Here is a 15,771-nt window from a genome sequence, read left to right as displayed (position 1 = left end):
TTTGAAAAAAAAGTGAATGCGTATTTATTTATTTTGAATAAGACGATTTTGATATCATGTCAAATGAACTTATTTTTATAATTAAAAAGTGACAATCATTAACATTCGTAAATGTATGACTGTTTAAAGTAGGTTCCTTAAAGTAATTATAAATGGCATACCAGTTTATACAAAACAAACGTCGGTTAAGTGTATGGTAAATTCATATACGTTATGTAAATTGGTTTTCGAAATATACTGATCGAGAACAAAATGCTAAATTCGCTTACGCTCATAAATGTACTGAAATGGGTTAGGCTATTTAAACACAGGATAATAATTTTCCCCCATCATGATTTATTTATTGATATCGTAATCGCAGGTTGAAGTATATTAAATTATATGTGTGCACACACAGAATTGAAGACACACACATGGAAAACAAGAATTTAATTAGAAAATAATTGTTTTGTTTTAACTTTTTATATTTGTTTGAAGAAAGACAAATAAAGTATTATTTATGAAAGCTTAATAACAAAATAAACGGTAACAGTATCCGCCTTGTGAGTCACATTCAATGTCAATGTAATGATTAAACAAAATAAAACACGAACAACAACTGTATCTGGCCAATTCGTCATTCCCCTTCCTCTCTCTCCTTGCTCAATACTAAACTTTCTTTACTCTTGACTCTTGTAATATATTTCCTTTCCCCCATACCCGCTATCCCCTGCATCTGTATTTATCTTTTATTTCGGATACAATAATGTAACCTATTTTGTACAATATGAAAGTGTTATCTAAGGCTTTATATCAATTATTTAACGCCTGAATGTGTTGATAAACGATACAAAATTGTTATCATATGTATGATAGTGTAGTAAATATTACAACATGAACGGGTTTGCAATACTCTTCGCCATTATTTTAAGCAAAGGTAAGAAATTGTATTTAACTAACGCATGTCGCGGTAACGGTATATGTAGAATTCGATAAGTCTACTTAACCATAAATAATATGAATTTATTATTGCATACATCATAAATCAACTAATAGTATGTTGTCATCAAGTTTGTATACAACAAACTTAACGTCTTCCACTTCGTTTACCACTAAAAAATACTTATCAATAATGTTGATACTGATTTATGTTATCATGTAGCGGCTGCTTCTGCTGCTGATGATGATGTTGATGATGATGTTGATGATGATGATGCTGATGACGATGATGATGATGATGATGATGATGATGATGATGATGATGATGATGATGATGATGATGATGATGATGATGATGATGATGATGATGATGATGATGCTGATGATGATGATGATGATGATGAAGATGATGATGATGATGCTGATTGATGATTAATGGTGATGGTGATGATGATGATGATGATGGGGCAAAACAAGGGCCACGAAGGGCTTGTGTTCGCATACACCATTGTGTGCATACATACTAGGTTTAATCACGAAGGGGTTATGTTCGCATATATCCTAGGTTTACCACGATGGGCTAGATTCGCATATATCCTAGGTCTTGCCACGAAGGGTTTATGTACGTATATATCCAAGGTTTTGGCACGAATAGCTTATGTTTGCACACATACTAGGTTTGGCCACGAAGGGGTTATGTTTGCATATATCATAGGTTTTGCCACGAATGGCTTATGTGTGCATATATCCAAGATTTTGCCTCGAAGGGTTTATGTTCGCATATATCCGAGGTTTTGGCATGAATGGCTTATGTTTTCATACATACTAGATTTGACCACGATGGAATTATGTTTGCAGTTATCCTAGGTTTCTCCACGAAGGTCTGATATTCGCATATATTCTAGGTTTGGCTACGAAGTACGGATTGCATATTTATAGACAAGGCTTATGTTCGTATATATCCTATTTTCGGAAGGCATGTATATAGACAGGGTTTTTGTTAATATATTTCCTATTATCGTAGGTTCGCAAGGAATATTTATAGACGAGGGGTCGCCATACGCGGACGGACCATTAGAAGTGGCAAAGTTAGACATCACCGTAACAACAGATACAAGTCCTAAACATGTTCAAGGTACCTGTCTCGTTGTGAGAAAACCGGACTTAATACATGTGCGTAAAGTGTCGTATCATATTAGCCCGTGCAGTTCCCACAAAATAATCAGGGACAATCCTTTCTGCTTTTATAGTATTTTTCTTATAAAGGTAGTCTCTTCTAACCAAAATTCAGTTTAGGCTTAAAGTGTCGTCACTGATTAGCCTGTACGGACTGCACACTTTACGCCCACGCATGAAGGCCAGTTCTCCCAGAACAAGGCTCATACATGTAAGAAAAATGTTGTTATAAACTTAACGTTGGTACTGACACAAACACACACACACACACACATCTTTGTTTAAATACACTCGAACGTGGATGAGTGTAACTTGATTTCATTATCACTACATCCTAACGTTTCCCAAGGTAGTGTTCACAAACATGTTCTTATGATTTCGCTTGAGAGGTCAAGTTAGGTTGTGGTTTGCAAGTGTATATTTTCAACCAATTAAAGGGGCCGTCAACCAGATTGACGAAAAAAGAAATGTTCTAAAATACCGTATTTTTTTTTACAATTATCAGTTTATATTAACTAAAATATCACGACTGGTATATTACATTACTTGAAAAACGTTTTCCTATTTTCAGTTTATTCGGTAGTACAATTTTACTGAGTATGTCTACCAGGTAACTATCAGTTAACTATAAAAAACGCAAGTAGATTGATCATCATCGCCACGTGGTAAACCCAGGAATGCAAATTGCGCACGTGTAGTGAATTGTATATATTTTTTATTATAAAATGATCTATCTACTTGCGTGATATATAGTGTGCATATCGTTATTTCACCTATTTTCGCGATGTACTTTCGATTTCAGATCGCGAAAATTTATTACCGAATATACTGAAAATATTAAAACTTAACATTTTTTTTTCAAGTAATGTCAAATACCAGTCGTGATATTTTAATCAATATAAACTAATAATTGTAAAAAATGCAGTATTTTAGAACTTTTCTTTTTTTCGTCAATCTGGTTGACGGCCCCTTTTGGTATCGCGTTATGTGAAGCGGTTTTGCAACCTCCGCGCAGAGATTAGACTGGAACCAGCATAGCCTGATCAAATCCCTGCCGTTATAACCAATGACATGATTATAGCCGAGCCACATGGTACAATAATATTCCTTTTGTTATTTTATTTTTAATTTAGGTAATTATTTTTATTTTGAACCTAAAGGTATACACTATTTGCAAAATATAAAGGAAAATAATACTACTTTTCAGAAAATAATACTTAAACAAAACATAAATTCCTTCTGGAAGGACTTTCTTGTCAAAGCAGAGATTGTATGTGAGAGCATGGAACAACAACTCTGCGTGGAGATTGGCTGTTTGGCTATCCTTAATGATCACCATGCTAAATGCTTATGAAGGCGACGATTTGTTATTGAAAGGTCATACGAATGTGGCCTCTTATGAGATGTAATCAGATCAAGTTGGCTTACTTGTAGAAGCGTGAGCCTAGACTAGTGTTAATGACATTGTTTAGATAACAGGCGGATGATAAAACTCTCAAATACAAATTTTAACACGTAGTCAGGATAATAAACATAATTATCTTCAGTTTTTCTCAATTGCACATAATTCGCTGCTGTACAGCAGAGACCTACTGCATGAATACAATATGTGCACTGTTGGGAAAACCCCATTAATATATGCAGATTGGTTCAAAGACACATAGACACAATTTTTGTAACGCAACAAACAATAGGAAATGTGTCTGTATCGGCGCAAATTTGTATAAAGTGTATTGAAGTCAGTAATATTTGATTGATGATGCTTTATACTGATGATTTATGAATTGCATGTAAACGGGGTTAATTTTAGTATACTTCAGAGTACACCAGGTACTTGTTAGTAGTACATTTACCGACAACGCCCAATTGAGCTGCTAGAAACGCTATCGTCCGCGAGCGAGGCTAATATATACAAACATGTATACTTAAGAACTACTAGGACATGAACTAAATCATGCTTTTAGAAATGTTTTAAAACTTGAATTCCAAAACTGGTTCATGTTTTATGCCAATAACTACGTTTAAACTAAGTGGTATCTTTGTTTCTCCCATTGTACACTCGGAGATATTTATTTTTCGGTGGGAGACCTGAACGCTCAGATTTTGACAGAAAATACACTGATGACAACAGGGTGCATGATCAACGGGGTCCACAGGGATTTACACGCCGGCTGGACAGAATGACAACATACCGTTCAGAACTTTATTTGCAAATCTCTAACGTTTTTGAAATATGTTTGTAAAATTCTTTTAGAATACATTGAATACGTCTAAAATCGGTGCCACAATTTCACATTGCGTGCAGCATTATCGTGTATATGACTACTGTAAAAATCGAATTTTTGGACAAGAACACAGGCTTGTTAAATAAAGTAATTCTGATGTTTTTCAAATTGCCATTTGTCGCACAAAAACTGTCTTTTATGCACAAGTTGCAGTTCTTCAGAAGAACAATTGTTACAAAAAGTTATTTGAAAAAAGCACCGCTTACCGGTGTGTTTACATCCATAAACATCCATAAGTGAACCCCATAAAGTCACATGATACTTCACCCTGGACTATAAACAGGTCAAAACTCGTATCTCAGCTGTTGCTTTAAATTTAGCCTCGTTCTGTGAAAACTGGGCACAATGCATGTGTTTATATTGTCAAGCTCATCAGGGACGACATTTCCTGAATCATCTGGAGTTTCGCTAGGAGGAGACTTCTTTTAACGAAGAGACATTAACAGCGAACTGCAATGGCTAATGGTCGCCGTGGTGTAATGGATATGGTGTCCGCCTAGCGACCGGGAGGTCACGGGTTCGATCCCCGCTGTGGGAGCGTTCTTTCGATCTCCCATATAGACACCAAGTACTAGTTCTAGGCCCAGGAAACGGACTCGAGAGCATTTCAAATAAGTAGGAATTACTTTCTATGCAATCGAGCTAAAATAAATAGGTTTAAACTAATGGCTAATGTGGAACGACACTTTACGCACATTCATTAAACCCAGTTTTCACGGAACAAAGCATCTTCCATTGCAGTGTTCTTCCCTCAGGGCGCGGGTGAGTTTGCGGTTGTTTATTATGTGGGCGGCCTTAACACCCTCGTACTGACGGAACTCTACTCGATATTCTTGTCCAAACTGGCCTCCCACGGACTGTTCGTGTTCGGTATTGACTACTATTTCCCTGCGAACACGGGCCAGTTTGAGCAAGACATAGACATTTACTTCAAAGAGTTTGATTTTGTAAGTTTATTTTAAATTTATCTAAATAGAACCAAACACATTATTTCTTCGTAAGGGTTTATCTTCAGCCAGTCATTCGAGAATTCGAATATGCAATTTTTCTACCTCAAAACGCTATTTTGCAAGTTTAAGTATTGAGTTGTATATTGAATAAACTGTTGAATAAAAAAAAAGTGAATCTCTCATTTCAAGAAAATGAATATGTTAACCGAAGAATTTAACACGTCGGCAATTGGTTATTCGGGCAGAATAGTGCCTAATACTCCAGTGAATTTAAATGTGTAAGATAAATGGCTAAAAGTTTGCCTCGACACAAACTTCTTCACAATATTGTTGTTATGTTTCAGTATGTAAATAGTCCTATAAATTAATTACAATTTTGGATATTGGAAGTATTATTAGTGTACACTATCAAAATATATTTGAATGACATTTGAATGCGTTAGTAAACATATTATAATGCTTTATATGCATTCGTGTTTAGCTTCAAGCTATGCTAATTTGTATATAACAATCAGCATTCGCATTCCACATTTCCAAATTTTACTATCAACATATTGAAATATACTTGTGTACACTAAAGGTGTCCATGTTATGAAAGACTTGAGAAAGCATACCCTTTTTAGCAGCGAGTAAGTTTTGTAAGTGCAATACAATTGTAATATGAATTCCCTGATACAATTGAACAATTTAATTAAGTGTCATTGATACCTTCAGTTAAGAAAGTACATGGCGAACAAAACTGTTGGCGTTCCGAGATGGGACCACACAGGATTGCTGTGTCACTCGTCCGGATGTGACGTCACACTTAGAATGATCGAATCGAGGAGATTTCCGTTTCAGGTAAGTTCCTTCTTAAACTAAACACAACTCTAGATCAATACTTCAACAAGTATAGATATCTAAGTCTTTTCAAGGCTTTTTGCATTGGGTGCTGCAATCCATTTGTGAGGCTAGCAAAACTATATTGGAAGACACAACAAATCTGTTTGAATCTGTCTTTCAGAGGACGAACCGCTTCAAACCATAACGTTTAGTTGAAGTAAGGATTGAAAACGTACAATGTTTATACTCTGTGCATAATACAGATGTGATACAACATGTCATTTTATATAATACTCGTCATTTTTATTTTAAGTCCAGTGTCTTCCTTGAAGCGTTCAGCACACTTGCCCATGCCTCCTCGAGCTTGAACTTCACCATTCCTGCTCTTATGTACGCAACCCAACTAGCGTACGAAGGTGTGCCCACCTGTAATATCAAAGGGTACGGCTTTGAGAAGTTCTACAGCTTGTGGAAGTGCCCGAGGATAAAAATGGAGGTCGCGGTAAGCAAGCTGTTTATATGTTACACTAAAAGACATCATATTACAGCATATGACTGTAAATGGTTTACATCCGTAATGTTTCAGAAACAGCCGTTGTCATGTTTCATTTTTGACTTGTTGTTATTCAACGCAGTCATACATTTGTACTTATAAAGGTTTGGATATGTTCGTCTTCATTATGATGAATACAATACAAGGATATAAAACATATCATTTTAAAGACGATTAAATGTCCCCCTTTAGAGCATTAATCGAACCAACATCTAATTAAAGAGTTTTAAACATAGCTAGTTTTCTATTTAAAGAATATAGTTTTACATTCATTTGTACCAGAATAGTTATGTGAATTTAAATTAAAGAAAGTCAAGAACTTAAACTGCTTGTTCTCTTCAGGACTTCGGCCACTGTGATATTCTTGACCCAATAGGCTGGGAAGGTACGATAATTGACCGTAACGATATTCATAAACGTCTAAACGCATTGTTTATGGGCATCCATATTGTATAAACATTTTAATAAATAGAATATAATAAAAAAAATTTATTTCGAACATTTAAGTGCAGCATAAATATGCATTAACATCAATGTTTTGTTGATTGCGGACAACCTCTGCAGATGTGTGCTTAAATGGACATATCAGCGGTTTACACGGTATTAAATTGCCAATAAATAATTTTAATGAAGTATTAAATGTTGCTCTACATGCATTTCTCGTTTTCATAAACGCTCTACGATACAGTTATTTGTACAACTATCAAATTTTTCCACGGGGAAACTTACCCGGCGACGGAAAATCATCAGAAGAAGTAAAGTCGCTATGAATGAAATGTACATTAAGTACCTCTGTACGCATGCGCACTATCTTTAACATAAATAAGATATAGTAAAGATTTGATTGAGACCGCCGTTGGATAGTACAAGCGCTTCTCACATTCGCGACCCGAGTTCAATCCTCGTTCCCGGAGGCATGATAGTTTGGTCGGTGGTCACAATACCGGGCAAATGGAGTTTCTCCCAATTTTGGCTTCCCTCCCACAAAACAGGACCGCACCAAAATTTGAAATCTTTCAGTAAAAACTAAATAGCTGGAAATTGGAGCGGTAATTCAAAATTAGTCCCAACTTTCTTGAGTCTAGTTATCCAATTAGGAAGGAGTGCTGCTACTCATTACAGATCTAAACATGCAGCCTCATGCGCGGATGGATCTCGCAAACCTGGCAATACATATACACACATATATTTCATGAATTTATCCGTATTTTGTAGACGTGAGTTCAAATCTCAATGGTGGCGTGCATGGAAAATATATTTCTGTGTGTTTAACGATTTCATCAATATAACATTGTTTTGAGATATAAATACGCTTCTTTAATACAATGTGTTCATTTTATAGTTTCATAACTTTAAATATTCAACTTCAGCGTGCCATATTTCGCATTTCTGCAAGACAAGCAACTCGTCTCGCCTGAACGAATACCGACAGGCCATTCAGGGGATCTGTGCGAGCTTCTACGTCACCATGCTTCAGGGTCGCCCAGACGCTGTAAATTACATCATCGACGAACAGAAGGTTCCTGTGAAATTGCTGGTCCATGATAGTGACTGGAACTGTTGATGAATGTCGTGGAAAAAAGTTTATGCTACGATGTTTATTAATTGGCATATCATGATCGTTGTTTTCTGTTATTCAAAAAACTATATCTCTGATTTACGTGATTTTACGTGTTTATGGATGGTAAATTTTCATGGACACTTCATTTACCGATCATCTCAATGCCTATTGCACTTCTGTTCCCGATTACCCGACACATTTACCACATATAACATAATTCGCTGTGAAATACTGTTATTGTAAGCAGACAATACAACAGCAATACTGATTCGCTCTTAAGAAATAGTTCTCTATAGTTTAAAGTCAAGCACTTGTGACCCTTAATATAATGCTCCACAATTTCGGAATAGTCCTCTGTTCTGTATGTAATTGCTGTACAATAGAAGCACCTATACTACGGCAGAGTATTCTTATTTAAGGGTTCAGATCCTGTGAAAAGACAAAACAATAATACATTTGAAAAAAAGAAGGAATTTGTTTCGTTAATACCTTTCATGCACGCATTCTTTTTCTCAGAATCAGTTGTTTTTTTATTTAATTTAATTTCTTACCCGAATTGCTTTTTATTCAACAAGTGAGAGTAGGCGAAACGCACTTCGAGCAACCGATGCGTAAAGGGAAGTGATCCATATGAGCAAAGATCTAATAAAGAGAGTTTTCTGCTTACTATTTTTAAGTTTGTGGCTACAGATAAGAATCGTCTTGATGATGCGATTGTAGTGAACAACGACATAGGATTTTTGCCACTTAAAGACCACATTCTCTCGTTATCTAGAGCCCTGCTATAATTAAAAGTAAACATTATCGTGTTGATCCACATGATCCGTTGTATTTTATCTCAAGTAACCACTAAAATCTGAAAGGAAGTGTTGTTTGTAAGATGTATTATTCTAAATAATTAAAATGGCGTAAATTATGTTATTATGAACTTGTTTGATGACAAAAATAAAACGTATGGCATTTTTATAATAATGAATAAAAAAAACTTGATTCGTCAAACAATCCAGTTTATTGAAACGCATATTGCTTTATATGGTTATTATCCCCACGCTTTTAAAAGCGTGGGGATATTGTATTGATCTCCGCTGTCTGTCCGTCTGTCCTGCACACTATCTCCTCCTACACTATTAGCACTAGAACCTTGAAACTTACACACATGGTAGCTATCAGCATATGTGCGGTGGTGCACTATTTGGAATTTTGATCTGACCCCTGGGTCAAAAGTTATGGGGTAAAATGGGGTAAAATGAGGTCAAATGAGTACATTCTCTCTCATTTTACTAACAACACATGACGCACATGATAATTACTTTTGACTCAGGGGTCAGATCAAAATTTCAAATAGTGCACCATCGCACATATGCTCATAGCTACCACGTGTGTAAGTTTCAAGGTTTTAGTGCAAATAGTGTAGGAGGAGATAGTGGCCCATGGGGGTTGGGGCTCAAAATTTTGTTTTAACATAACTTCTTCATTTATTCACAAATTGACTTTAAATTAATACTGAACATCTCTTATGACAAAACGGTCTATCTCGACCATCAGTGTCTACATTACCCACCCCAAGGTCATTGATAAAAGTAAAGGCAGCTTGGTTCCCGTCCTCTTTCAAATTTATCGAGAGGTCCACGGGTACTACTTCCCCGTACCCCCACATTTTTTTCGTAACCAAAATTTTTCGTACACAATTTTTTTTCGAACCCAATTTTTTTTCGTACCCACAATTTTGCGTACCCAATTGTTTTTCGTACCCAAATTGTTTTCGTACCCAAATTTGATTTCGTACCCAAATTTTATTTCGTTATGCGGCGTGGGGATACGTGTCGGCCTCTGCCGCGCCACTTCTATTTTATAAATGTAAAGTATTGAGTTCACTAAAGGATCATGCTAGTGTAGGAAGGGTGGGGCATACATGGTTTACAAACATCTCTTGTTATTTTATATCAAATAAATCTAAAACAACGATTCTGTCGCTTTGGTCTTCACCAGATTGGTTACAATCCACAGGAAATTATTATGACAATGTTATAATCAGTTATTTTATAGTTATCAAATAAGAATATGTTACACATGATTAAATATTATTGCACATTTTAATGTGAAAAATTAAAATAAAATATAAATCAATAATTTTTTACTCATTCAAGCTTCTGTCCAACGAAAATATATAAATTAATACCAAATAAAGAAAATTAAGGGAAATTATTTAAAAAAAACTGTTTCGCTTTGTTATTTTGCATCTGTTACTTGGAGCTAGGTGCAAATGCACGCTAGGAATGGCGATACTTCGATAACATATAAAAATAAATTCACGCGCGAAAGATAAGTTACTTTTTTAAATGTATATCCTAAATATTAGTTTTTGAGACACACTGGATGGTGGAATTGATAAATTTTACACCCTTTTGTATTGTGAAGAAATAATTCAATGAAAAATAGTATATATTTTTTTAATAATATAAACTTCAATTGGAAAACAGCATAAACTGAATAATCAGTGCTCATTTCAACAAAATAAAAATACTTAGAAATATTGCAATAAAGTGTTTGCTATTCCAGCATGTAGAGTAATCACTGTTGTTCATAATACTGAAATTTTGAAAGTATTATATTCCAAGATATATAACCTGTTTTAATAGGTGATAGTCATGACGTTGTAGACACTTTGATTCCCGATAAAGGAAACTTAGGATAACGGAGACTTTCAACAAATAGGGCAGTCTGATTTCCGAGTTTTATTTTCTACCTGAAATGCATTTAAATATATGATGGCTACTCTTATCAAACATTTTGAAGTTAGAAATCAATATTCATTGTGAAGCGCGACATATTGGAAATATATGCATAACTTGATTACAAACATGTGAAATACACGTCGTCATTCATTTTCAGAAATCACATTACTTTCAATTTGTGCTTTTAATGTTATAATTTAATTTGTATATAAGATTTAAATGCCTACAGCTAAAGAAATATATTTAAAGTGACGACACAAAGAAAAGTATCCGTTAACCCGTCAGTCGATCTTAAAGATAGGGAAGGTACCTGCTGTTAGGTGTTCGGAAATCTTTTAATCGTGGTGATCTTCCCTTATGGTGAATATTTAAGCACTTAACTGAAGATGTGTAAAGATCAATAGGAAAACGGATGTATACATGATACTTTGTCGTCGACTTCAATGTTTAGTGATTTATTTTATTCGCGGACCCGATTATGAGTATAATGCTTTAATAGAAAGAGTAATTTATATGACTTCTCAATGATTCGGAATCTTAAAATAAAATGTGTAAACGAAGCGAGTGGGCATAATGAAGTACACAATGCCAAGTGGTTATTGGATCTAGTTTGTGCCAGTTTACAGCTAGTGAAATGTGATTGTTTTTCACCTGAAGGTATATACATGTATTGAAAACGAGCTGGAATTGGAATCCTGACACTTGATACATTTGTAAAGTATTTATTCATTGTTCTACGGGTTATTTCCCTGTTATTGTTGAAAAGAAGTTCGCGGTGGTGTAGTGGATGAGGTGTCCGCCTAGCGATCGGGAGTTCGTGGGTTCGATTCCTTCTCGGGGAACTTTCTCATTATCTCTTCCATAGACATCAAGTACTGGTTCTTCCCAGGAAACGGAATCGACAGTGTCCATATCTGCTTATAATACTCGGAAGAGCGGTTGGCAGTAAACAGAGATATATAGATATATAGAAAAAATGTTGTAAACATAAATCAATTCATTATTATTTCAAATTAATTGCATTCTATGAACGGTTTAACTGGCCTTCGTTTATTTTCGCTTATCAGTCAACATTATTTGGAATTGAAAGAACGGAAAACGAGGACATATGAACGAAATCATTTGCTAACGTTTAAAATAAATATCAGTCTGCCAATATAAAAACGTTAACCTAGTCTCAGTCGGTAATTTATAATGATAACAATAACCGATAAAACTAAACAGCGCAACATAAGAAACCTCGCAATTTTGACTCTGGTGGTGCAGTTGATAAGCGTATGTTTCGTTAAGGTCCTATCGAGTGTCATGGGTTCGACTCAGATTAGGTCCAATCGAATGTCATTGGTTCGACTCAGCTTTTTTTAACAATGCTTGTTTTGATCTAGTTGACTGTTTTATCAATTATTTTAGTTTAGTTCTAAGCTCTGTTTTTAGTTGTTCACTTGCAAACAACTAAGGTTAATACCACGCGTTTGAAGCCAGTTTTCTTAGCTACGATAAACTTCCGCATCTGCCGCATCCACGCCGAGAAAGGGTTGTATAATGTATCTCACACTTGTCTCTGCTTCAAGTCGTGTGAGGGAGCATGCATGTTTTGAAACCATCTCTTCTTAAATAAATCTTTGCATTACTCATGAAATGTGGTACCGTATACGTCGTTTTATAATATTATTTATATTTTAAAGGTAAACATTGAATACGGAAAATTTTGGTGAAAAGATGGGATGACAAGCATTAGTATTTTATGCACGTTTTATCTTTTCAAATGGATGTGTGTGTTAATCATATTATAATGATTATAACTCGGATTTAAAAGGTATAAACAGGAGATGGTATGAATACTAGAAAGCAATATTTCGATAGAGGATATCTTAAATAACGAGTAAAAAAGTTATACCAAAGATGTGCTAGTAATCGTCACCATGATTCATTGACTAGCAACGTGATTATCTTTAATAGCTCTCAAAATTATTTTCGATTAATCAGAATGAATTAAATCGTGTTTGTTTTTTCAACTTAATTTTTTTCCGGGGGGGGGGGGGGTTTGAAGAACATTGTTAATAAGTTCTGGTGAACTTAATCTACAAATAGTGCACATGTACTGTAATGTGTCTGCGCAGTTTGCTTAAAGGAGTTTCTGTGAAAAATATTCTAAATATAGAAATAAGTATACTAGACATCCCTAATTTTTGAAATAAATTGATCCAATTTAGAAGAATGGGAGAATCCACTAGGCATGAATGGGTTAAATATTAACGTTATAGATAACCTCTGATTAGGTCTAGACACGTCTAGACTCCATTTAATTACCTCATCTAATGTACATTGTGGTGATGATAAGAATAATGATCTATTATGCTGATGATTTTACCGGAGTCTCACTACGTGTATATTTGTTTTGTAGTTGGCGCTTTCATTCACCAAACCGGCGGATCCCATCGTCTTTAAGAATGTATGAGCTAGCCGGCCCGGTTAAATATACGGATCGCTAGTACATGTACATTGTCATTGAATGGAGTGAAGCTAAGAAGCTACATTAAATGGGTATGCACTGGAAATGTACTAACAGTGACATCTTTTAGAAACGTCATCTCACATACTATGCGGTATTTCCCCCCCCCCCCGACCATTGTTAACATAAAATGGGCATTCACTGCAAACATACTGGCACATTAAAGAGTCATCACCTCATATACTATAAATTTGATTTTTACGACATTTTGCATGATGGTTTGATGGCCCTGATGTTATATAAATCATTATGGTATAATTGGTTTGATGGCCCTGATGTTATATAAATCATTATGGTATAATTGGTTTGATGGCCCTGATGTTATATAAATCATTATGGTATAATTGGTTTGATGGCCCTGATGTTATATAAATCATTATGGTATAATTGGAACCATGATTGCCATTGCATCAGTGGGCAGTAAACTAAAATAGCAATGCTTTTTTATACATCATCATAACTAACAGGAATAATGACTTGTAGGTGGTCGGTAAACACAGCGGCCCTCGCAATGTGTGGGTGGTTTCCCGTCATACACCGCAAACGTATACAACACGCGCTCACACTCGTACCCAAACATACCTACCGCTTGGACTAGTCCGACTGCAGTTTTGAAGAGTTTGTATCTAACTCTATAGATACAGTTATGGGCATTTGGAATGGAACATTTAAATTAAAGGGGGATAATATTGGTACCTAACATTTTGATTAACTCATAATATCTACATGTTACATTGTAAATGAAGACATAAGTGAATATATCTAACAGTGTAGACATGCTGTATGCCGTGGCGTGTTTATAGCCTATGTGGATGAACTGTTGGACTGAATGTGTTATAAATTACAGATGAAGTGATGAACCGTTTTCATTTTATGATGTAGATAAAGTGTTTACAATATGTTTTTCGCATTTTAGATGAAGTATTGGACTATTTGTATTTTCCGTTGTTGATTAATTGCACGAATACCTGTCAGGACGCAGTGCGGAGGAGATATGCTGCCATTGACTTGTGTCGAAGTTGTCGGCCTTAGACTTAGACAAAAAAACTTGTCGGTTCAAAGTTATGAATAATTTTCCATATCACCTCTCTAATTGCTTCCAACATTATTTGTTTTTTTTTTCACAAATTATTAACGTCAGCAATATTCAGGCCTAAGACCTGTATCGTTTGCTTCCATGCGCTGCTTCTCTTTCGTTGGCCAATCAAAAAAGTGTTACATCAACCATCGATAGATGAAGCATTCAGGATCACAAGGGGGAATTGGCTTATAGGGGATTTGTGAACAAGGCCATAAGACAACATTTCCTATGGGCTTATCTCCACTGGCGAGTAAAATAGCGCTACTCCACTTGTTTATAAGGGACACTACAACAAATCTCCTCTTTTGTATTGAGGGAATGTGTACTATGGACCATTCCATGAGTGAAAAATTGCAGTAGGTCCATTATATAAACATCCTAACTTGACAGCCAGCTGGGGGAGGGCCGCCCCCCTGCGGACGGCCCTGGAAACTTTATATTCTATCATTTTATAAATAATATGCATTTTTATGCCAGCTCCCTGTGCATTAATGCTGCACGAGTCTTTTATGCAGTTAAACCCATTTATGCCTAGTGGACTCTCCCATCCTTCTAAATTGGATCAATTTATTTCCAAAATTAGGGATGTCTAGTATACTTATTTCTATTTTTAGAATATTTCTTACAGAAATTCCTTTAAGCAAACAGCGCAGACCCAGATGAGACGCCGCATCATGCGGCGTCTCATCTGGGTCTTTGCTGTTTGCAATGTCCTTTTTTCAGGACGCTAGGCATAAATGGGTTAATATGAAACAGGTAAGATCATCTGTGTAATTCTGTCGACGAACATAATGATTGAAGTGGAAAATAAATTCGGCAGACCTACCTTAGGACAAAAAACAATGTGTGACATTATTTTCATTTACAAGTCTTTAAATGACAATCGGCGTTGAAATTAACATCGAGGTCATTTTGTCCCAAATGATACAACAGCAGGAACAAGATAAATGGTAAGCTGTCTCCTCGGACCCCTGATTTTTACTCCATATTAGCGAGATTTCTTGAAAACTAATTATTCAGACGCCATGACCTATAATTAATTTGAGATTAACTCAATCATCATCAATAATATGCATCGTGAATAATGCGATAATATACCATTATATATTTTTATCTCTAAAGATAACCTACATCTGAAACGTTAATTGTTGGTGTATATCTCCCATGCTCCTAAATAC

The 15,771-nt window shown here is 35.4% G+C and overlaps 1 protein-coding gene across 1 annotated transcript; it reads left to right on the top strand.

Annotated features, from left to right (window-relative positions):
* The first annotated feature begins 769 nt into the window (after positions 1-769).
* On the top strand, positions 770-9,286 carry LOC127845313 (uncharacterized). The gene is made up of 7 exons (XM_052376144.1): positions 770-916; positions 1,943-2,053; positions 5,121-5,326; positions 6,044-6,169; positions 6,465-6,653; positions 7,047-7,089; positions 8,075-9,286. The coding sequence occupies exons 1-7, from the start codon at positions 874-876 to the stop codon at positions 8,266-8,268; spliced, it is 912 nt and encodes a 303-aa protein (XP_052232104.1). The 5' UTR covers positions 770-873; the 3' UTR covers positions 8,269-9,286.
* Positions 9,287-15,771: the final 6,485 nt, after the last annotated feature.

Source organism: Dreissena polymorpha, chromosome 9, assembly GCF_020536995.1.
Source record: "Dreissena polymorpha isolate Duluth1 chromosome 9, UMN_Dpol_1.0, whole genome shotgun sequence".
Taxonomy (NCBI): Eukaryota; Metazoa; Mollusca; class Bivalvia; order Myida; family Dreissenidae; genus Dreissena; species Dreissena polymorpha.
Note: the sequence above shows the minus strand (reverse complement) of the source record. Positions and strands in the feature narration are given on the sequence as shown.

Excerpts from the sequence above, each read along its gene's own strand:
- LOC127845313 (XM_052376144.1), top strand. The coding sequence starts at position 874 with ATGAACGGGTTTGCAATACTCTTCGCCATTATTTTAAGCAAAG. Across the intron at positions 917-1,942 it reads CGCCATTATTTTAAGCAAAG|GTTCGCAAGGAATATTTATA; the intron begins GTAAGAAATTGT and ends CTATTATCGTAG. Across the intron at positions 6,170-6,464 it reads CGAGGAGATTTCCGTTTCAG|TCCAGTGTCTTCCTTGAAGC; the intron begins GTAAGTTCCTTC and ends TTTTATTTTAAG.